The 25,079-nt window shown below is 43.3% G+C and overlaps 1 protein-coding gene across 5 annotated transcripts in view; it reads right to left on the minus strand.

The window, feature by feature from the left end:
- The window catches only part of rcor2 (REST corepressor 2), a 78,103-nt gene that overhangs the window by 37,376 nt on the left and 15,648 nt on the right, over window positions 1-25,079 (minus strand). For all 5 annotated transcript variants that reach the window (XR_009647336.1, XR_009647337.1, XM_060855457.1 and 2 more), the window contains exons 2-3: window positions 10,516-10,561; window positions 9,283-9,351 (exon numbers count right to left, since the gene is read on the minus strand). Coding sequence is in view for 3 of the 5 variants with exons in the window: in XM_060855457.1 (XP_060711440.1) it covers window positions 9,283-9,351; window positions 10,516-10,534 (88 nt within the window). In the remaining 2 variants the exon portion in view is untranslated. The remainder of the gene's footprint in view (window positions 1-9,282; window positions 9,352-10,515; window positions 10,562-25,079) is intronic.

A 25,079-nucleotide genomic window follows, 5' to 3' on the forward strand; every position in this document is an offset into this window, starting at 1 on the left:
GGGGAGGGGAGAGGTGGGGAGGGGGATGGGGATGGAGGGGAGGGGAGAGGTGGGGAGGGGGATGGGGATGGTGGGGAGGGGGATGGGGATGGAGGGGAGGGGAGAGGTGGGGAGGGGGATGGAGGGGAGAGGTGGGGATGGGGATGGAGGGGAGAGGTGGGGATGGGGATGGAGGGGAGGGGGAGTGGGGATGGAGGGGAGGGGGAGTGGGGAGGGGGATGGGGATGGAGGGGAGGGGAGAGGTGGGGAGGGGGATGGGGATGGTGGGGATGGTGGGGAGGGGGATGGGGATGGAGGGGAGGGGAGAGGTGGGGATGGAGGGGAGGGGAGAGGTGGGGATGGGGATGGAGGGGAGGGGGAGTGGGGATGGAGGGGAGGGGGAGTGGGGCGGGGGATGGGGATGGAGGGGAGGGGAGAGGTGGGGAGGGGGATGGAGGGGAGGGGAGAGGTGGGGAGGGGGAGGGGGAGGTGGGGAGGGGGAGGGGGATGGAGGGGAGGGGAGAGGTAGGGAGGGGGTGGGGAGTGGGGGAGGGGGATGGAGGGGAGGGGAGAGGGTGGGGAGGGGGAGGATGGAGTGAGAGGGAGGCTGAGAGGGGAGGGGGAGGATGAGGGAGGGGACAGCGGAAGGGGGAGGGGGAGGATGACGGAGTAGAACAGAGATGAGGAGAAATTTCTTCAGCCAGGGTAGTGAATCTGCAGAACTCTGATCCCTTGCTAATCAATAATCATTCCTGCACAAGGCTATGGAGGCCAGGCCATGGATAGATAAAGAAGGCAAGTATGGGTTTGGGAAATTTATGAGCCATGATCAAATGGTGGAGTAGATCCGATGGGCTAAATGGCCTAATTCTATTCCTATTTGTTACTACCTTACAATCAGAGGGAGTGGTAACCGGACTGACATCCAAGGGGGTGGAGGATGGGTCTTGGGGGAATCTGGACACAACTTGCAATGCCAAGCTATACAAGGCTACTGACCAAGTGCTGGAAAATGGAATTAAAATAGTTAGTGGTTTTTTTGACTGGCATGGAAGTGATGAGCCAAAGGGCCTTTTTCTATGCATTAGATTTCTATGATTACAAACTGACACTAGGCTCATCCATAAAAGTAGGTAAAAACAATGACTGCAGATGCTGGAAACCAGATTCTGGATTAGTGGTGCTGGAAGAGCACAGCAGTTCAGGCAGCTGCTGAATACAATAGGTGAGTGGGGGAGGGGATGAAGGTGACAGGTCGGGAGCTGGAGGAAGGTGGAGTGGATAGGTGGAAAAGAAGATAGGCAGGTAGGACAAATCATGGGGACAGTGCTGAGCTGGAAGTTTGGAACTGGGGTGAGGTGGGGGAAGGGGAAATGAGGAAACTGTTGAAGTCCACATTGATGCCCTGGGGTTGAAGTGTTCCGAGGCGGAAGATGAGGTGTCTGGTGGTGAGGGAGCGGTGGTGAAGGAGGCTCAGGACCTGCATATCCTCGGCAGAGTGGGAGGGGGAATTGAAATGTTGGGCCACAGGGCAGTGTGGTTGATTGGTGAGGGTGTCCCGGAGATGTTCGCTAAAGCGCTCTGTTAGGAGGCGTCCAGTCTCCCCAACGTAGAGGAGACCGCATCGGGAGCAACGGATATAATAAATGATATTAGTGGATGTGCAGATAAAACTTTGATGGATGTGGAAGGCTCCTTTAGGGCTTTTGATGGAGGTGAGGGAGGATGTGTGGGCGCAAGTTTTGCAGTTCCTGCGGTGGCAGGGGAAGGTGCCAGGATGGGAGGGTGGGTTGTAGGGGAGCGTGGACCTGACCAGGTAGTCACGGAGGGAACGGTCTTTGCAGAAGGCAGAAAGGGGTGGGGAGAGAAATATATCCCTGGTGGTGGGTTCAATGTGGAGGTAGCGGAAATGTTGGCGAATGATTTGGTTTATGCGAAGGTTGGTAGGGTGGAAGGTGAGCACCAAGGGCATTCTGTCCTTGTTATGGTTGGAGGGGTGTGGTCTGAGGGCGGAGGTGCAGGATGTGGACGAGATGCGTTGGAGGGCATCTTTAACCACGTGGGAAGGGAAACTGCGGTCTCTAAAGAAGGAGGCCATCTGGTGTGTTCTGTGGTGGAACTGGTCCTTCTGGGAGCAGATATGGCAGAGGCGGAGGAATTGGGAATACGGGATGGCATTTTTGCAAGAGGTAGGGTGGAAAGAGGTGTAATCCAGGTAGCTGTGGGAGTCGGTGGGTTTGTAAAAAATGTCAGTGTCAAGTCGGTCGTCATTAATGAAGATGGAGAGGTCCTGGAAGGGGAGGGAGGTGTCAGAGATGGTCCAGGTAAATTTAAGGTCTGGGTGGAATGTGTTGGTGAAGTTGATGAATTGCTCAACCTCCTCGCGGGAGCACGAGGTGGCGCCAATGCAGTCATCAATGTAGCGGAGGAAGAGGTGGGGAGTAGTGGCAGTGTAATTATGGAAGATCGACTGTTCTACGTAGCCAACAAAGAGACAGGCATAGCCGGGGCCCATATGTGTGCCCTTGGCTACCCCTTTGGTCTGGAGGAAGTGGGAGGATTCGAAGGAGAAATTGTTAAGGGTGAGGACCAGTTCAGCCAAACGAATGAGAGTGTCGGTGCAAGGGTACTGCTGGGGACGTCGGGAGAGGAAAAAACGGAGGGCTTGGAGGCCCTGGTCATGGCAGACCTGGTCATAGCGGATGGAGGTGTTGAGGGATTGGATATCCATGGTGAAGATGAGGCGTTGGGGGCTGGGGAAACGGACGTCTTGGAGGAGGTGGAGGGCGTGGGTGTGTCTCGATCGTATGTGGGGAGCTCCTGGACTAGGGGGGATAGGACAGTATCGAGGTAGGTAGAGCTGAGTTCAGTGGGGCAGGAGCATGCTGAGACAATGGGTCGGCCAGGGTGGTCAGGCTTGTGGATCTTGGGAAGGAGGTAAAACCGGGCAGTGCGGGGTTCCCGGACTATGAGGTTGGAAGCTGTGGGTGGGAGATCTCCTGAGGTGATGAGGTTCTCTATGGTCTGGGAGATGGTGGTTTGGTGATAGGGGGTGAGGTCATGGTCGAGGGGACAGTAGGAAGAGGTGACCTCGAGTTGGCGTTTGGCTTCAGCGGTGTAGAGGTCAGTGCGCCAGACTACCACTATGCCCGCTTTATCTACTGGCTTGATGGTAAAACTGGGAAGTGGCCTTGCCCTGTCCAGACAACTGGGCATTAGCCCCAGCTAGGCATTGGCTTTATCCAGACAACTGGCCATTGACCCCAACTTGGCAACAGCTCCATCCACACAACATGGTACTGGTCCCACTGCACATTGACTGTCCACACAGCTGGGCACTGGACTCTTCAATGCATTGAGGCACCAGATATTGGCCCTGTCAACATATCTAACACTGGACACTGCCACTTCATTACAACTGGACATAATCCCTTCAATACACTGGGCTTCGAACATTGACCCCGTCAAAACAACTTATTACTGGCTCCTTCAATACACCTGAGCAGTAGCTACAGGACCAAGTACAACTGACATTGACCTTTTCAATACAACCAGCATTGGACAATGGCCCTTTCAAAATAAGTGATCTTGTAAATACTACATACAATGGTTACTGGCTATTTCAATACAACCCTCACTGGGCACTGTGCTTTTTAATATAACTGGCACTTGACTTTTAAATACACCTAACACTGGACATTAGCTATCTCCATACAACCAGCATTGGAAATCTCCCTTTCAATAAAACTAGCATTGCCTTTTTAAATACAACCAGCACAGGACACTGGCATCTCAATACAGTCGAGTATTGGTCTTTTTTAATACAGTTGGTGCTGGGTCTTGACCTTTTCAACACAACCAGAACTGGCCTTTTTAATACAAAAAGCAATAGCCACTGACCATTTCAGTACAACCATCACTGGGCCTCGGTCTTTTTAAGACAATTATCACTGGACCACAGCCAATTAATAATAAACAGAACTGTGTTTTTTAATATAACTGGCACTGGCAACTGGCATTTTCAACATAACTAGGGATGGGTTGGCCAAAGCAAAGGGTGCATGTATAATAATGCTCATGTATTTTTGACTTCACCCTGGATTAGAGGAAACAGGAAGTCAAAGAGTTACACACTGGAGACGACATTTCATTTTAGGTCAACACAACCCCATAATGTACTTTTTTGACACTTTGTTCATATGTGTAAATGAGATTTGGGAGCAAATGGGGAAGGGGGGAACCTGAAGAGACAAAAAGGGAGAAAGAACATAGGTGCTCTGAGTTCTGTCACTGAGAGGCTGTCTGTAACTAGACACCTGAACTGGATAGAATGTAATTAATATGCCAGAATCCCCACTCTCTACTGGAAAGTATGTTATTTGGTGAGACTGAAATCGAGCATGACTGTGATGCCAACCATAGCTGAACAGGCTGCTAAAAATCAATGTTTAGCCTCATGTGATATAGAGAAAGGCAGCATATAGTCTGCGATTGGACAGTCTGGAGAAGCTCAGATGATGTCAGATGGGGATGATATCAGTTTAGTGCTTGCGTCTGTTAATGATCTTACCCTCAATGGAGGAAGGGCTCTTTGTCCAGCGTCAAGAAGGCAAGACAGCAATGAACAAGCAGTGTCCCATGGGATCTTTCCATTCTTGGAAAGTTGACCAATGAGATTTGCACACATTCTTAATAGGAACTGAAGGGAATGACATCTTCAGGAATCACCTCGTGACTATTTCCATGGTACCAATTTTAATTCTGCTCTTAAATCCCCTGCTCCTGCTCCTCCTCCTGAAACCATTGACTCTTTACCAAGATGCCAGCTGAGCTCCTGACATACCATCAACCATAGGGGGCATTATAGCCAAACCCTGTTCACATTACACATTCAACCAGTTTGGCAGAAGGACAGTAGCAGGGATCAGAGTAGATAAACGCTGTCCAAATCCCCCCAAGGTCAGTGAGGTCAATTGTAAAAACCTTGTTGACACCCTCACCCTGTCCCAGATGAGACCAAAAACCCCAGCAGCGACCAAGGAACGGACTCGGTCTTGTACTGGCAGAGGCAGCAGCAGCCTTGAAGGGGAGCATGGAAAAGCAAGGGAGCCATGAGGAAAACAAAGCCTCAGAAATGAAGGACAAGAACACACCACACAATGCATTGAGCATTTCCCTAACTCGCATACTTTTAAGATGCCTTAAGCACCATTATTCACAGCACTCCCACACCCCACTTCCCCATCCCCCCTCATATTCCAGCCACAATGCAATCTCCTGGGAAAGGCCAAGAAGAAACCCTTAAGTAGGGGGCGGGGTGTCTCAGGAGCACTGGGTTAGAAGTACAGGGTGAGAAGAGTGAATCAGGATTGCACCAGGATTCAGTATGGTACTTATCCTGCAATGATTGCTGCCATGTTGCGTGTAATTGCTATTGTCCTATTTTTAAAGCTTCACATCAGAAATCTCTTGTAAATAGAGCTGGAGAGAGGGAATTTACTGGGGCAGACCAAAATGCATGACTTCTTTAAAAAAATGCTGGCTCTCGGGAACACTGTGCTTGGATCATTTGATGTGGCTTGCTGGGTGGGGATTTAGGATGCTGAAGTGCAGTGAAGGGATCAGGACTGATGTGATTCCCTGCCCCCACTTTCACCCACCCACACACATACGCGCACACACACTGCCTGTGAGTTCAGACAGACTGAAGAGGCAGCAGAAGGTCTTTTGTCTGAGACTTGACAAAGAGCCACTACAGACAGCCTGCCCACATAGGCCACCAAGTCAGCTGGTCTCTCTTAAAGAGACAAACCACTGTAATGCAGGAAGCTAATAAGAGATTATTTCCTCCAACCTTTTCTCAAAGCAACCATCTGGTGTGGTTTTGTGTTACCCAACTTGGGGTAGCCCAATTTAATTTTTTTCTTCATCACCACCCCAATCTTCTTGCAACCAGTGCAAGGTTAGTTGAACTAAGAAAATTGAGTTAAAAAGCCAATCAGCTGTGATCTGATTGACAACAAACTCCTGTTCTGTCATCAGCCAGAATACTGTCAAGCTGGATTAAGATGGAGATGGGCAAAAGTTCTCTCTCACAGAAGGCAGATATTCCAAAAGACCATAAGATATAGGAGTAGAATTAGGCCATTCGGCCCATAAAATCTGCTCCATCATTCAATCATGGCTGATAAGTTTCTCAACCTCATTCTCCTGCCTTCTCCCTGTAAGCTTCTAAAAGGTCATTCATTCTCTCTGAAGCTCGTGTTTCCTACTAGAGGAAACGTCTTCTCCACATCCATTCTATCAGTATTCTGGAAGTTTCAATGAAAACCCTCCCATCCTTCTAAATTCCATTGAGTACAGACCCAGAGTCCTCAAATGCTCCTCATATGACAAGTCCTTCATCCCAACGATAATTTTTAAAATCTCCTCTGGATCCCCTACAAGGCTAACACATCTTAAGACCATAAAACCATAAGACATAGGAGCAGAAATTAGGCCATTCAGCCCATCAAGCCTGCTATGCCATTGAATCATGGCTGATAGGTTTCTCAATCCCATTCTCGTGCTTTCTCCCTATAACCCTTGATCCCTTGATACTCAAGAATCTATTTTTCTCAGTCTTAAATATACTCAATGACCTGGCCTCCATAGCCTCCTGTAGCAATAAATTCCATAGATTCACCAATCTCTGGCTGAAGACGTTTCTCCTGATCTCCATTCTAAAAGGAATTATTCTAAGGCTGTGCCCTTGGGTCCTAGTCTGTCCTAGCAATGGAAACATTTTTCTAACATTTACTCTATCCAGGCCATTTAGAATTCTATATGTTTCAACTAGATACCCCCCTCATCCTTCGAAACTCCATCGAATATTGAATCAGAGTCCTCAAAAGCTCCTCATATGTTAAGCTTTTCATTCTTGGGACCATTCTCGTGAACCTTCTCTGAACACGCTTCAGGGCCAGTACACGCTTCCTGAGATATGGGGCCCAAACATGTGCACAATACTCCAAATGTGGTCTGACCAGAGCCTTATAGAGCATCAGAAATACATTTCTACTTTTATACTCAAGTCCTCTCAAAATAAATGCCATCATTGCATTTGCCTCTTAACTACTGATTCAACCTGCAAGTTTACCTTGAGAGAATCCTGGACTAGAACTACCAAGTCTCTTTGCACTTCAGAGTTCTGAATTTTCTCCCCATTTAGAAAATAGCCCATGTCTCTATTCTTCCTACCAAAGTGCATAACCTCACACTTTCCCACACGGTACTCCATCTGCCACTTGCCCACTTTCCTAACCTGTCCAAATCCTTCTGCAGCCTCCCTGCTTCCTCAATGCTACCTGTACTTCCACTATCTTTGAATCATCTGCAAACATAACCAGAATGCCCTCAGTTCCTTCATCTAGATCGTTAATGTATAAAGTGAAAAGTTGTGGTCCTAACACTGAGCCTTGTGGAACAACACTTGTCACCAGCCGCCAATCCTTTTATCCCGACTCTCTGCTTTCTGCCAGACAGCCAAGTTTCCATCCGTGCTAGCACCTTGCCTCAAACACCATGGGCGCTTATCTTCCTCAGTAGCCACCTGTGTGGTACTTTGTCAAAGGCTTTCTTGAAGTCCAGGTAGATAATATCCATTGGCTCTCCTTGGTCTAACCTGTTTGTTACTTCCTCAAATAATTCTAGCATATTTATCAGGCATGACCTCCCCGTGGATGAAACCATGCTGACTTTGCCCTATTTTACCATATAGTTCCAAGTATTCAGAAATCTCATCCTTCACAATGGATGAGATTTCTCCCTCAGATAAGGAGCTCAAAATGGTCACAAATGTGGTCTTGTCCAGAGTTTATACAGTCTCAGCAGTACATTCCTGTTCTTGTATTCTAACCCTCTCAAAATGAATGCTCACATTATATTTGCCTTCCTAAGTGCCACTGAATCTGCATGTTAGAACTGAGATAAGGAGGAATTGTTTCAGCCAAAGGATGGCTAATTTATAGAACTCATTGCTACAGAAGGATTGGGAGACCAAGTCATTGAGTGTATTTAAGACAGAGATAAATAGATTCTTGATTAGTAAGGGATCTAGGGTTATGGGGAAAAGGGAAGAGAATAGATTTTAGAAATATATACACCATGATCAAATGACTGAGCAGATTTGATGGGCCAAATGACCTTATTCTGCTCCTATACCCAGGTCAGTACCTTATCTCTATAGCCACGGGCTCTTATCTTATTTAGCAGCCTCCTGTGATGGCATCTTGTCAAAGTTCTTTGGGAAATCAAAATAGATCACATCCATTGGCTTTCCTTCATCTAATTTGCTCATTACCCCCTCAAAGAGTTCTAACAGATTTGTCAGGCATGACCTCCCATTGAAGAAGGCACGCTGAATCAGCCCTACTTTATCATGCACTTCCAAATACCCCGCAATCTCATTCTTAATAATGGACTCTAAAATCTTACCAATGATCAAGTTCAGGCTAACCGGCCTATCATTTCCAATTTTCTGCCCCCCTTCCTTCTTAAACATGGGCATTAGATAAGCCATTTTTCAGCCCTCTGGACTCTCCCTGACTCTCGTGATTCCTGGAAAACCACCAGCAATATCTCCATCATCTCCTCAGTTATCTCCTCCAGAAATTTGGGGTGTCGTCCATCTGGTCCCAGTGATTTTCCAACTGTTGATTTTTCAGCTTCCCTAGCACTGTCTCCTTAGTGACAGCCACAACCCTCACCTCTGCCACCTGACTTTCTTGAATTTCTGATAAGCTACTGCTGTGTTCCATTGTGAACTCTCTTCCTCAAAAGGTAGTGAAAGCAGAGTCTTTGAATATTGATTCTTGATAAGTAAGGGGGCAGTGGAAGGTTATCAGGGAGTAGGTGTGAATGTGGAGTAATCAAATCAGCTGAATGGCTGAACAGGCTCGAATGGACTATTTCGCCTCCTAAGATGAAATGTATGAAAGTGAATCTTAACTAGTGCCACAGTTAACTACTGTCCTTTTCAGTACCACAATGAGGAGCATTCGGGAGAGAACATCAAATTCGGACTCTCACCAAATGAATGTGCTGCATTTTTACAGCCATTTTCAAAAGGAATAAAAAAAGGGATTGCCACAGCTTCCTGACCCCACTTGAAGGGCAAGGTCATGGGTACATCTGCACAAAAGAAGGATTACACCTCATAATAATGCTCCCTAAAAGTAAGTAACTAATAGCCTCATCTCATGGCCAAGCAACCTAATAAGGTATCAGAGAGAAATCTTTTTCAAAATGAGGGATCTCACTTACTTATCAATGTAGTCCGCTTAGTCAGCCAATGATCCTTGTAACTTCGGACTCCAATGGGAACAGGAGAACCTGTAGATAAGCACCAAAGAATTTAATCCTGAGGAATCCAATATCTGACTGATCAAACAACCAAACAAATGTCCATTTTGTCTTCTTAAGTTTTCTTTCTAATTCATATTATACAGTATTGGCCTCCAGTCCCCACCATCTCCTATGCAGACTTAGAGTGTTCCTCCAATGAAGAATATCTGAGTTCCAGGTCTTTAATTACAACTAAAATAGAAATTAAACAGCACTAGCTGCAAATAATGTTGTAGATGAATAACTAAAAATTGCATTTATGGAGCAACTTTCATTTAGGAAATATCCCTAGGTGCTTCATTATAATGTGATCAAAAGCTAACAGTAAACATGGGAGCTACTAGACCTAAAAGCATGGTCCAAGATTTTGATTTTAAGTAGTGACGTGAAGAGATTAAGAGAGTCCAAGAGGTTTAAGAGAGGAATTCCAATTGGTGCTGATTATCATGTTGCAAATTGTGTTGTAGAACCTCAGTAGTGGGACAGTATAACTACAATATGACTTGCAATTTCCATTATAAATTTGGTCATAGGATTTCAACAGGAAAGTTCACAGAAACAGAGCAAGGACAGATAATTTAATGCATTATTGGATGCTTTGGAGAGGGTGCAGAGAAGGTTTACAAGGATGTTGCCTGGTATGGAAGATGCGAGCTATGAAGAGAGGTTGAGTAGGTCAGGTTTATTTTCATTAGAAAAAAGGAGATTGAGGTGGGACCTGATTGAGGTTTACAAAATCATGAAGGGTATAGACAAGCTTTTTCCCAGGGTGAAGGATTCAATAACGAGAGGTCACGCTTTCATGGTGAGAGGTGGAAAGTTTAAGGGGGATACACGTGGCAAGTACTTCACACAGAGGGTGGTGGGCATTTGGAACGTGTTGCCAGCAGAGGTGGTTGAGGCAGGCATAGTAGATTCATTTAAGATGCATCTGGACAGATGCATTAATAGGTAGGGAGCAGAGGGAAACAGATGCTTAGGAATTGACCGACTGATTTAGACAGTACATTTGGATGGGCTCAGGCTTGGAAGGTCGAAGGACGTGTTCCTGGACTGTAAATTTTCTTTGTCCTTTGTTCTTTAGTAGATAGCAAGATATCAACATCACTGGAGATAAATTAAAACGTTATACTGTTTTGATATTCTGCTTACCATCTTTTGGTACATTCATTTCTGGTGTCCTGTGACCTTTCTTAATCTGTTAAAACAAATAAAATTCACATTTAGACAGGTCCTTTCTAAGTGAAATGCCTCAAAGCACTTTTCACATAATAGATGACTTTTTACAGTGTAGTCTAACACAACAGCTAATTTAAACACATGGTTCCAGAAGTAGCAAATGAATTTAATATGGTTTAGCTATTTGGGCTGAGAGTCAGGAATGTTGACCAGAAACTTATCAGGCCAAGTCATAGATATACTGTGGCTACAAGATCAGGTCAGAGTTTAGGAATTCAGTAGCAAGTAACTCACCACCATATACCAGTTGCAAGTCAGGACTACGAGGGAATACTGCTGAAAATGTGTTGCTGGTTAAAGCGCAGCAGGTCAGGCAGCATCCAAGGAACAGGAAATTTGACGTTTCGGGCAAAAGCCCTTCATCAGCCCCTCATCTACTACGAGGGAATACTCCTCACTGGCCTCGAAAAGTGTAGCTCCAACATTAGTCAAAATATTTGACAACATTCAGCACAAAGCAACCCACTTGACTAACACACCCACAAACATTCACCAACACTTCCCGCCACTATTGATGCTCAGTGGCAGCAGTGTCCACCAGCTACAAGATGCACAGCTACAACTCATCAAGGCTACTCGAACAACACCTTCCAAACCATGATCACTACCATGCAGAAGAAAAGGCAGTGGATACATATAATCCACCTCCAAGTCACTCACATCATGACTTAGAAAAATATTGACGCTCAGTCAAAATTCTAGCTCTCACTAATATAACTGTGGGTCTACCTACACATGGACTGCAGTAGTTCAAGAATGCATCTCAGCACTAACTATTCCAGTCTTGATTAGAGTGATGCTGGAAAAGCACAGCAGGTCAGGCAGCATCCGAGAAGCAGGAAAATCAATGTTTCGGGCAAAAGCCCTTTATCAGGAACTAACTATTCCAGGGCTAATGCCCGCCAATAAATACTGGCACAACCAGTGAAGCCAATGAATATCGCATGTCAATTTTCAGTAGTTACATGCTCTATTTCAGATAAAACGTCATATCATCAAAGTTAAGGTTAGATTAGATTACCTACGGTGTGGAAACAGGCCCTTCGGCCCAACGAGTCCACACCGACCCTCCGAAGAGTAACGCCTTTCCCTTTGACTGACGCATCTATCCTGTGGGCAATTTAGCATGGCCGATTCACCTGACCTACACATCTTTGGACTGTGGGAGGAAACCAGAGCACCCGGAGGAAATCCACACAGACACAGGGAGAATGTGCAAACTCCACACAGTCGCCCAAGGCTGAAATTGAACCTGGGACCCTGCTGTTGTGAGGCAGCAGTGCTAACTACTGAACCACCGTGCCGCCCCTTAAGTCAATAGTGATTATCGTCTTTCGAACTGTTCATACTAAGTTTTCCTTTCTCAGTGGCATTTTAAATTACCTGCTCCTCCATTTTGAAACCTGCTTTGTCTGCTTATTCTTCAGGGTAAATTGTGAACGAAAGAATAGTGACTCTTGTTCCCGTATTTTTTTAACATTTTTTGTTCACTGAACTCTTACTGCACTTGGTTAATATTATATAGTTTTTAAAAGGCTCTATTTTTTATTCAATTGTTAGATGCCTTGCTGATTTTGCATTTTTTAATTTTATTCTTTTATCATTTTGGTTTGGAACTGGGAACTGTGAGCCAAAGATGAGTTTTGGACTGTGGCTAACAGGCTTGTGTTAAAAGGAAAACAACCCAAATTGGCTTTTATTTATTCATTAATTGCAGGTTGGTTCCTAATCAAAAGATTCTGCAGATGTTTCATCACCAGAGAAGAACATTATGTTAAACTGATAGCAGAAGTTGGCTATCAACAAGATCAGTACCTGGGAATTGGTTCCAGTAAGTCTGGATAAGATCTTATGCTCAAGCAGATGGCAGATGTTGAATGGTAATCAGGTTCTCCTGAAGATGGACAGTGTTTCAGGAAATGGTCAGAGTAAATGGATTTTGGACTGTGTTTTATGAGAGAAAAGGAATCTAACTATTGATGCTACAGCATGAAAATTTGAAATCTCCTTTCCTTAACTTCCCATAATCAGCTCTTGGAAGCTCAGAGAATAGAAAACTAAATTTTGTGTATTATTGTCTTTATCTAAGTGTAAAGGTGACTCTGTGGCCTGTGGAACAATGCATTATGGAAACAACTTAAATAATCTGGCCAGTTTTGTTATTTTCTTTTATTTATCCCTTAACTGTGTTTGTTTCTGTCCATTTTTTGTGTGAATGGAGGTGAAACAAAGGCTTTTGGGTCTATAGCACAGGCCAGTTAGATTTGGCATTTATGCTCTGCTGAAGTTACTATATTGTTAATAAATTTGAGATTTTGGAGAAAATTTGTAGCTCAGGTTGTGGATCAATTTGTAAAGTTGCTTTCTGAGATTTTGGTAAATGGGGTCCAAATTGATATATTTGTTGATGGAGTTCCAGTCTGAATGCCAGGCCATTTGGAATTCCCTTGTGTGTCTTTATTTAGCCTGTCCCAGGATGGATGTGTTGTCCCAGTCGAACTGGTGTCCCTCTTCGTCTGTGTGTATGGATACCAGTGATAGTTGGTCATGCCTTTAGGTGGCTAGTTGGTGCTCATGTATCCTGGTGGATAGCTTCCTGCTCGTTTGTCCAATGTAATGTTTGTTGCAATCCTTGCAGGGTATTTTCTATATGATGTTCATTCTGCTGCTTGTTGGTACAGGGTACTTTAAATTCATCAAGAGCTGTTTCATTTCCCAACCATTTACCAACCTCTCAGAAATAGAACAGGAAATGATATCACCTGGATGTATGTTTGCTGAGCTGGAAGGTTTGTTTTCAGATGTTTCGTCAACATACTAGATAACATCATGACTGAGCTTCTGGATGAAGCACTGGTGGTATGGCTCACTTCCTATTTATGTGTTTAGGTTTCCTTGCATTGGTGTTGTCATTTCCTATGGTGATTCCATTTCCTGTTCCTTTTCTCAGGGGTGGTAAATGGGATCCAAGTCAATGTGTTTGTTGATAGAATTCCGGTTGGAATATCTTGTTTCTAGGAATTCTCGTACGTGTCTCTGTTTGGCTTGTCCTAGAATGGATGTGTTGTCCCAGTCAAAGTGGTGTCTTTCCTCATTTGTATGTAAAGATACTAGTGGGAGTGGGTCATGTCTTTTTGTGGCTAGTTGATGTTCATGCATCCTGGTGGCTAGTTTTCTGCCTGTTTTGTCCAATGTAGTGTTTGTTACTGTTCTTGCAAGGTATTTTGTAAATGACAATAGTTTTGCTTGTTGTCTGTATAGGATCTTTCAAGTTCATTAGCTGCCGTCTTAGTGTGCTGGTGGGTTTGTGGGCTACCATGATGCCAAGAGGTCTGAGTAGCCTGGCATTCATTTTTGAGACATCTTTGACGTAGGTGAGAGTGGCTAGGGTTTCTGGAATGTTTTGTCTGCTTGTTTGAGTTTGTTGCTGAGAAATCAGCAGACTGTGTTCAATGGCACCTGTTCTTTTAAATATACTGTATAGGTGATTTTCCTCTGCTCTTCGTAGATCCTCTGTGCTGTAGTGTGTGGTGGCTCATTGAAATAATGTTTTAATGCAGCTTCGGTTGTGGGCGTTGGGATAACTGCTTCTGCAGTTCAGTATTTGCTCTGTATGTGTTGTTTACCTGTACACTCTGGTTTGAAGTTCCCCATTGGCTGTTTGCTCTACTGCGACATCTAGGAATGGCAGTTTGTTGTTGTTTTCCTCCTCTTTTGTGAATTTTATGCCGGTAAGGGTATTATTGATGGTCTTGAACGTTTCCTGTAATTTGTTTTGTTTAGTGATGACAAAGATGTCATCCATGTAGCGAACTCAAAGTTTGGGTTGGATGGTTGGCAGAGTTGTTTGTTCGAGTCTCTGCATTACTGCCTCTGCTAAGATCCTACCACAATAAATCGAGACAGATAAATAGCAAGTGGGACAGAACACCAGAGGCTCACTGGTGATGTTACCTAATGTGGTGATGAAGCGTCTGAGAACAAATCTTCTACATTCTACCAGCTCAGCGAGCAAATTGACAACCTGTTAATAAATTGCTAAATTTTTTATTTAAGATACAAACTAGTGTCTAGAATTTATTATTTAGAGTCTGGGATTGGTTATTCAAAAGTCTGGTTAGGAAATACTAGGGTCAATTTTGAGGATCTCAATTTAATCTTATTGTGTTACAAACATAGAGGTAGAAAGGCTGATTTGGATTGGTTGTCTGTCTCCATGTCATAACACAATGGATACTATTACAGGTATAGAATCCTTTATCCGAAATTCTGAAATCCAAAAAGCTCTGTAATATTTTTCATAGAGTGTGGAACGTTATTTTGGCATGCAATCAGGTGACCTAACCCCACACCCACTCAAACCACATCAATCAGATGTGACGTGGCGGCGTGGCCTAGCACTGGCAGGCGTCAATTGTGTCTCAGCACTCGTACTATTCACATGTGCATCTGTTGTTTGGTAATTTTTAAAATTTCATTGTGAAAATGTTTATTCCGAAATCTGAAAAATTCCGAATTCCGAAAACAATTGGCCTCAAGGATTTCGGATAAAGGATTGTGTACCTGTACTTGTACCACCATTTCTGAATCTAGTTGATCATGGTAATGAAGGCTGCTTCTAGATTTAAACCCTGAATAGTAAAAGATAGAGGGAGGTGGCATTAAGAAAGGTGAGCATTAATGCAGAAGTGAAACTAACACAGGCACCATGGGCAAAATGGCCTCCTTCTGTGGCGGATTTATTTCTGTATCTTCCAGCAACAGTTACATTTCTTTCAGAACATTAACCATCAAGAATAAACAAATGTTACAGGCCTTTTTATTGCCCCTCTTATAGCCAATCTTCCAGCACCACATCCATCGGTTTGAAGTCAATGTACACTCCTCAGACATTAGTTTACGTCTCTGTTGATACTGCATATTATTCCTGCGCTTACTAGTTCCTGTTTTGCATTGCATTTGCTTTCTTAGTTGGCAATGAAAACCAAATGTGAGGCTAATCACTTCTGTGCTGACACTGTTAGGTGCAATTTGTGTCAAAGCTTTCATGTTCCATGTTTGCAATCATCATTGGTTCCCCTGCTGCCCTATTCTCCCGAACCCACTCCCAATCCCTACAAAAATTCCAACTCAAGGTTCTGCCCAGGACATTCTTGCCATCCAGCTCTAACTGGAGTTAAACAGAGATATCAGAGTATTGCTGGATTTGCGCTGTAGATCAACAGAGGGAGGAACACTGCAACCAAATCAACAAGAAAGCCAATGATGTTAGTGAAGGCAGATTTCAGTTATCCACTCAGGAGATGGAGAAACCCAAGTCTGGAACAGGGATCACGAGATTCTCCATGAACCTTTCTTGTTGTGTTGACAATTGCAACACCTCTCACACTCACTGCAATTCTTTATAAGACGAGGTGATATTGTGTTGGGGAGAAAGAGAGGGATGAGAAGACATAATCCAAGAAAGATGAGACATCTGGAAAAATATCTTTAATGTAAGCACGAATCAGGATTTGATGTGAGGAAACTCGTATGTTCAAAGGAATCTCAATTCAGAAAAAAAGTGCTCAGTATTTTTGGGAAGATAAGGTTCAGAAAGGGAGGTATAGACATAAGATGAGTGTGTTTCTTATTCCCAGCACTGACCTGAGGAAGTAAGCACCAGATGAATATCTAAAATTCCCAATACTGAGGGCATCCTTTACACCAGACGACTCAGCCCATTGTAGTGACACAACATTTGTGATGCTAGCTATTGCTGCAAACCACATTAAACCATACTCAATTCACTGACCAATAAAGGCAAACATATAAAACGTCTTCTTTACTAGCCTCGATTTGTAAGAGTGGGGAGGGGTAAGGGAGGAAGAGGCAGGGAAGTGGGTGTTGTGGATATGGGGAAGGGGAGGCAAGGAGAGGTAGGAGGAAGAGAAGGTACAGAATGAGGGAGGTAGGAAATGGGTCGATGGAAGGCAAAAAAAAGATGCCATCAGCAGGTGGTCTGATTTTGACAAGTTTGTGATAGGTGTTACTGTGCAGAAGCTTCAGCATGAAAAGCTCAACAGAAGATGGAACCAAAGAAAGCTGAACAGTGCCACCTGGCTGTTATCAAGGAGACTGTTTCAAATCGAGTCCTGGAGTCATAGAGATGCACAGCATAGAAAAAGACCCGAAGATGTGTTGCTGGAAAAGCGCAGCAGGTCAGGCAGCATCCAAGGAACAGGAAATTCGACGTTTTGGGCATAAGCCCCACAGAAAAAGACCCTCCAATTCAACTTGTCCATGCTGACCAGATATCTAAATAAATCTAGTCCCATTTGCCAGCAGTTGGTCCATATCTCTCTAAATCCTTCCTATTCATATATCTATCCAGATGTCTTTTAAATGTTGTAATTGTACCAGCATCCATCACTTCCTCTGGCAGCTCATTCCAGATGCGCACCACCTTCTGCATGAAAAAATTGTCCCTTAGGTCCCTTTTAAATCTTTTTCCTCCCACCGTAAATTTATGCCTCTAGTTTTGGATTCCCCTACCTTTAGGAAAAGACCTTGACTACTCACTCTAGCCATGCCCTCATGATTTCATAAATCTCTGTAAAGTCACCACTCAGCCTCTGACGCTCCAGAAAAAATAACCCCAGCCTGTTTAGCATCTCCCTATAGCTCAAACCCTCCAACCCTGACAACATCTTTGTAAATCTTTTCTGAATCCTTTCAAGTTTCACAACATCCTCCCTATAGCAGAAAGACCAGAATTGAACAGAGTATTCCAATACAGGTCAAACCAATGTCCTCTACATGACCTTCCAACTCCTATATTCAATGCAATGACCAATAAAGGCAAGCATAAAAAACATCTTCTTCACTATCCTGTCTACCTGCGATTCCACTTTCAAAGAACTATGAACCTGCACTCCAAGGTCTCTTTGTTCAGTAATACTCCAGAAACTTACCATTAGGTGTACAAGTGAATAAATCTGGAGACTAACCCACAATATAAAGAAATAGATTAAATGTTGGCAATGTTACAGTCTCTCTCTCTCTCTCTCTCACTCACTCCCTCAAATATGTTCGTATTTTCAATAATATTAGAAACCTATGATTACATTACTTCCAATAAAATTAACACTAGCATGTAACAATGAGACAGAAGAAGATGTGATTGTCCTTCTTAGAGCAGAGAGTGTGAAGGGGAGGTTTAATTGAAGCAATCAAAATCAGGAAGAGGTCTAATTACAAAGGAAGATATTGTTTCCAGAGCAGAAAGGTTAGTAACCAGAGAGACCAAAGCTAAAGAGAATCAGCAAAAGAACAAAAGGGACAACATAGGAAGAGGGGTAGGCCATTCAGCTCTTCAAGGCTGTGCTGTCTTTCAATAAGATCATAGTGATCATCCACTTCAATTACTCTTTCCTTTTATATTTCCTGTATTTTTAAATCTATCTCTACTTTAAACAGAGCCAATAACTGAGATTCTACAGCCCTCAAGATTATAGTTTACCAAACATTCACCACCTTCTGAGTAAAACAGAATCTGTGTATTTCAGTTCTAAGTGGCGTTTCCCTTACTTTCAAAATTGCTTTGGACTCCCCAACCAGTGGAAATATTTTACCAGCATCTATCCTACCTAATTCTTTATGTAATTTTTAAGTTTCAATGAGTTCACCTTTCATTCTTCAAAACTCTAGAAAATACAGGTCCTCTCTTCATAGGACGGTCATGTCACCCCAAGAAGAAGTCTGATGAACCTTTAACATACATACAAATACAGGTGGTTGACAGGGCCCTTAGCCAGGTCTGACCCATCTCCCATATTTGGCCTCACCCTCTCTCTTCCCTTCCACAAAAGCGATAGGATTCACCTTGTTCTCACCAACCATCCAACCAGCATCCACTCTATAAGATCTTCAGCAACTATTTCACCCATCTCCACAAGGATGCCACCACTAGACATATATTCCCCGCCCCTCCCTTGTCAGCCTTCCAAAGGGACCGTTCACTCTGGTACACCTTGTCCACCCTTCTTCACTCCCAACACTCCCCTCAGCCTGCAGCATCTTCCCCTGCAATTGCAGAAGGTGTAACATCTGCCTGTTTACTTCCTCCCTCCTGAGTATCCAGGTGAAGCAGCACTTTACCTGCTCTTCACTCAATCTAGTCTACTGTACTCGCTGCTCACAAATGTTGTCTCCTTTACACTGGGGAAACAAAGCACAGACTGGGTGACTGCTTTACAGAACTCCTATGTACTGTCCACAAAAATGACCCTGAGCTTCCAGTTGCCTGCCTCTTCAACAATCCACCATGTTTCCTGCCTAGCATTTCTGTCTCAGGCTTGCTGCAATGAAGTTCAGCGCAAACTGGAAGAACAGCACCTCATTTTCCACTTGGGACCTCTGCAGACTTCTGGACTCAATATTGAGTTCAACAATTTTAGGGCTGGAGCACCTTCCTCCCCTGTGCTGACCCCAACCCTCACAATACCAGGCCTTGACATCAAATGGCCTGCTACCACACACAACCCATTGCTAGCTACTAATAGTCCCCATTCTCCCACCCTGACCTTTATCCACTCCTTTGTCTGTCCAACTGTTTTTCTCTCTCTTTGGGTCTATCTCCACGTATCATTTCCTCCTCTCCCACCTCCCCCAACTTCTGCATAAATATCAACAATTTCCTAGCTACAATCAGTTCTGAAGAAGAGTCACTGGAACCCGAAACATTGACTCTGCTTTCTCGCCATGGATGCTGCCAGACCTGTTGAGTTTTTCTAGCAATTTCTGTGTTTCATTTTGATTGTCAGCATCTGCAGTTCTTTCAGTTTTTTGTCTGGTGAACCTTCATTACACTCTCTCTATGGCAATAATATCTTTCCTGAGCTACAGGGATCAACATGGCTCATAGCACTTCAAGTGTAGCCTAATTAAACTCCTATACAATTAAAGCAAGAGTTCACTAATCCTCTTATGATAAACATACCATAAACCTTTCTAATAACTTGTTGCACTTGCATTTAAGTCTTAGGTTACTCATCGAAAAGGACACCTGCATCCCTTTGTACACACTACGATATCCAACCTGTTACCATTTAAGAAATACTCTGTACATCAGCTTCTCCATTTAACATTGAAAACCTCACTTTTTTCACACTATATTCCATCTGCCATGCTCTTACACACTAAATCTGTCCTAATCCTCTTGAAGCTGTTTTGCCTCCTCCTTATGGGCACACATTCCGACCTTATTTTGTGTCATCTGTGAACTTGAAATTATTACATTCTGTTACCACATACAAATCACTGACATAGACTGAAGGCATTTGGGGTCCTAGTACTGATCCTTGCAATACTCCCCCACAGAGAGCCTGCCCATGCAAGAATGACCCATTTTTAAAATGTGATTTGTTGTTATCTTGAATGTGCTGCTCGACAGGGAGGTAGAAGCAGATTCAATAGAAAGTTTCAAAAGGTAATTGGATAAATCATGGAATCATAAACTCATACAGTATGGAAACAGACCGTTCGGTCCTTACAGTCCATGCTGACCAAAATCCCAAACTAAAAAAGTCCCACCTGCCTGCACTTGGCACTTATCCCTCCAAACATTTCTTATTCATGTACTTATCCAAGTATCTTTTAAATGTTGTAACTGTGCCCACATCCACCGCTTCCTCTGGAAGTTCATTCCACACACGAACCACTCTCTAGTAAAACAGTTATCTCTCATGTGTTTTTAAAATCTTTCTCCTCTCACCTTAAAAATATGCCCCGTAGTCATAGATCATACAGTCACAGAGATGTACAGTATGGAAACATACCCTTCAGTCCAACCCATCCATGCCGACCAGATATCCCAACCCAATCTAGTCCCACCTGCCAGCACCCGGCCCTTATCCCACCAAATCCCTTCTATTCATATACCCATCCAAATGCTTCTTAGTCTTGAAATTTCCCACCCAGGAAAGAGATACCTTTGCTCAAAGGTCTGAGCAAAGAAGGCAAGCATGCTAAATACCTCTTTAACCATCCTATCATATGTGATGCAAACTTGAAAGAATTATGTACCTGAATTCCGAGGTCTCTGTTCTACAACTCTGCCCAACGCCTTACTTTTAATTGTATAAGTCTTGCCTTTGTTTATTTTACCAAAATACAATACCTCACATTTATCCAAATTAAACTCCGTTTGCCACTTTTCAGACCATTGACCCAATTGATCAAGATCTCTTTGTAATAAAATCAGAAATTGCTGGAAAAGTTCAGCAGGTCTACCAGCATCTGTGGAGAAAAATCAGAACCTCAGAGTTTGTAACTTTCTTCACTATCCACCATACCACCCATCCTGGTGTCTTCTGCAGAAGTACTAACCATGCTTTCTATTTTTTAATCTAAATCATTTAAATAAATGACAAACAAAAGTGGACTCAGCATCAATCCCTATTGAACACCGCTGGTCACAGGTCTCCAGCCCAAGAAAACAACCCTCCACCATCACTCTCTGACTCCTGCTATTAAGTCAATTTTGCATCCAATTGGCAAGCTCACTCTGAATCCCATGTGACTATCCCTCATCATTCGTTGCCTCTTCAAATGCACACAAATCCGATCTTTCAGAATCACTTTGAACATCTTACACACCAGCAAAGTCAGACTCACAGGTATATTATTCCCAGACTTCTGCTTACATCTCTTCTTAAACAACGGCACAACATTATCCACTCTTCAGTCATTTAGCATTTCACCTGTATTTATAGATGATACAAACATTCCACAATTTCCTCCCTAACTTCCCACAAAATCCTGAGATATAGTAGATCAGGTCCTGGAGATTTATCCACCTTTATATCTTCTAAGACCTCCAGCACTTCCTTTTTTGCATTGTGAACTGTTTTCAAAACATCAATATTTATTTTCCTGAGTTCTCCAGCCTCAGCTTCTTTCTCCACAGTAAAAATTGATGCAAAATATTCATTTAATATCTATCCCATCTCCTGAAGTTCAACACAAAGACGAGCTCTGTGATCTTTAAGGGGCCTTACTCTCTCTCCAGTTGCTGTCTTGCTCTTAATGTACTTGTAGAGTCTCTTTGGATGATCCTTAACCTTATTTGCCAAGGCTATCTCATATCCTCTCTCTGCCTTCCTGATCTCCCTCTTAAGAATGCCCCGACACTTTTTATACTGATAAAGTGATACTGATACTGGGAATGTATACTATACTCCAGATGCGGTCTCACCCAGCATAATGAAAGCATAACCTCATTATGCTTTGTATTCAATTCCCCTCACAAAAAAAGATAACATTTGATTAGTTTTCCTGATTACTTGCTGCGCTTTTTGTGATTCATGGACTTGGACACTCAGATCCCTCCACATCTCAGAGCTCTGTAATAACTCACCATTTAATTAATATACTTACTTTAATTCTTCCTGTCACAATAGACAATTTTACATTGTTTCACACTATAAACTCCATATACTAGATCTTTGCCTAGTCACTTAAATAATATTCCCTTGTACATCCTTATGTCATCTTCACAATGTACAGTGCTACCTAACTTTGTGTAATCAGCAAACTTAGCAATCTTACTTCCACCCCTTCATTCAAATCATTTCTATGAATTCTAAATAGTTGAGGTCCCAGCATTGATCTCTGTTATGCACTGCTCATAAGTTCTTGCCAACCAGGAAGTGACCCATTTATAACTACTCCATTTTCTATTAGCTAACTAGTCTTTTATCCATGCTAATATAGAATCATAACATTTTACATTACAGAAGGAGGTCATTTGATCCACTGTGTCTGTAAAAGCTCCCAAAACAGCTCCCTAACTAGGCCTACTCTCCAGCCTAACTCTGTAGCCCTCTAACTTCATCACTTTCAAACATGTATCCAACTCTCTTTGAAACTGCCTATGGAGTGCACCTCCACCACTCTCCCAAATTCCAAATTCTAGTGCATTCCAAATTCTAACAACTCTCTGATTAAAGAAGTTTCTTTTCATCTCACTCTTAGCTCCATTGTTGACAATCTTGAAATTGTGACCCCTACTTACTGATGTACCAACTAGCAGAAACAGAATAGCCTTCTTTACCCTGTCAAAATTGTTCATAATTCTGACCACCTCAATTCTTAACCTTCTCTGCTCCAAGAAGAAAAAGCCCTATCTGTCTAATCATTCCTTGTATTGAAAATCCTTTATTCCTGGGATCATTCCAGTAAATCACCTTTAACTTTTCTCCAGGACTTTAACATCCTTACTTAAAAAAGGTACTGAGAACTGAACACAATACTCAAATATGGTCTGACCAATAATTTGCAGAGGTAGCATCACTTCCTTCCTTTTATACTCAATGCTTCTATTTATAAACCCAAGAATCCTATTGCCTTCTTAACAACGGTTTCAACTTGCCTGGCCATCTTCAGAGAATCATACACATGAACCCTGAGGTCCCTGTGCTGCTGTTGTCTCCTCAAAGTTGGACCATTGAACCTGTATATGTCTCCATGTTCCTTCTATCAAAATGCGTTACTCCACATTTCTCTGCATTGAGATTCATCTACCAGGTGTCTGTCCATTTGGCCAACTTATCAATGTCCCTCTCAAGTCACTCAGCATCATCCTCACAATTTAATATTCTCACTAGTTTAGTACATAAACAAAGTTAGAGATTTTACCCTCAAAAGCCATCTCCATGTCGTTGAAATAAATCAAAAGAAGCAAAGGTCCTAATACCAATTCCTTGGAACATCGCTTTCAATTTGTTTTCAATCTGAGAAATGCCCATCTATACCTATCTGTTTCCTATCTTTCGGCCAACTTCTAATGCATGACGTCAAGAGCCTATCAATCCTGAACATTTCTAATTTGCTAACCAAAAATCTTTGTGGCACAATATCAAATATTTTTCTTACCCTCTGCACCATGAACTTTTATTTTTCATATTAGCCTTTTAAATGAGTGGCACAGTGGTTAGCACTGCTGCCTCACAGCGCCAGAGACCCAGGTTCAATTCCCACCTCAGGCAACGGACTGTGTGGAGTTTGCACATTCTCCCCGTGTCAGCGTGGGTTTCCTCCCACAGTCCAAAGATGTGCAGGTCAGGTGAATTGGCTATGCTAAATTGCCTATAGTGTTAGGTGAAGGGGTAAATGTAGGGGAATTGGTGGTTTGCGCTTCGGCAGGTCAGTGTGGACTTGTTGGGCTGAAGGGCCTGTTTCCACACTGTAAGTAATCTAATCTAAAAAATGGCATCTTATCAAATGACCATAAGCAGTTTCCTGATAACATGCTATCAGATTAACTGCCCTGTCAGTCCTTGTTTTCTCTCTTTCTTCCCTTTCTGAATAGGCATGTTACATTTGCTAAATTCCAGTCACTGGGACCGCTCAAGAATCTGAGAAATTTTGGAAAATGAGCAGTATCTCTCTGCAGCTACCTCTTTTTTAACCTTAGGATGTTGGCCATTCTGGCATGGGGACTTGTCAGCTTTTAATCCCTTACATTTTTCTAATATTTCTAATGTTAATGATTTAAAGTTCCTGACTCTCTTAGTCCCTTGGTTAGCCCTACACCTATTATATCCTTTGTGTTTTTGATGTGTTTGGGTTTGGATAGTGTCAGGGTAGTGGTGGGTTTGAATGGTGTTGGAGATTTGATGGGTTTGGATGGTATCAGTGAGGTGATGGATTTGGATGGTGATGGGGAGGCAATGGGTTTGCATAGTGATGTGGAGGTGATGGGTTTGGATGGTGATGGGGAGGTGAGAGGTTTGGATAGTGACGGGGAGGTGAGGGGTTTAGATGGTGATGGAAGGTGATGAGTTTTGATGGTGATGGGAAGGTGAGGGGCTTGGATAGTGATGGGGAGGTGACGGGTTTGGAAGGTGATGGTGATGGAGAGGCAATAGGTTTGGATGGTGATGGGGAAGTGAGGGGTTTGAATGGGGATGGGGATAGGGAGGTGAGGGGTTTGGATGGGGATGAGGAGGTGAGGATTTGAAACCTGAATACAGGTTGAGGGGACTAGTTGCTGTCAGGGGCAACCATTTAACAGATGCTCTTAATAACTTAGGTGGCAACAAGATGGCTTCTCGATGCAAATAACATGACAAAATGGCTTCTAGGCTGCAAACTGACAATTCTGCGAAAGCTGCATAAAATGGCTTTTAAGTTACTCACTGCTAATTCTGCAATAGCTGCATAAGTACTTACCGCAGTCTGGTTCAATAAAGATTAGCAGACAATGTGCCCTTTAAAGCATAAAAATAACTCAACAAGATAAGACATTACTGACCATCTTAACTGACCTTCAAATGCAGGTGCAATAACTCAGTGAGTGAGATAAGGATGGCCTGAGTGTTGGAAAATAAAGTTGGTTCCCAGGAAGTATCATTGGACTAAGTAACTGACATAGAGATGTACAACACGGAAACAGACTTTTTGGTCCAACTCGTTTATGCTGACCAGATATCCTA

The sequence above is a fragment of the Hemiscyllium ocellatum genome, chromosome 46 (assembly GCF_020745735.1).
Source record: "Hemiscyllium ocellatum isolate sHemOce1 chromosome 46, sHemOce1.pat.X.cur, whole genome shotgun sequence".
In the NCBI taxonomy this organism is placed as follows: domain Eukaryota; kingdom Metazoa; phylum Chordata; class Chondrichthyes; order Orectolobiformes; family Hemiscylliidae; genus Hemiscyllium; species Hemiscyllium ocellatum.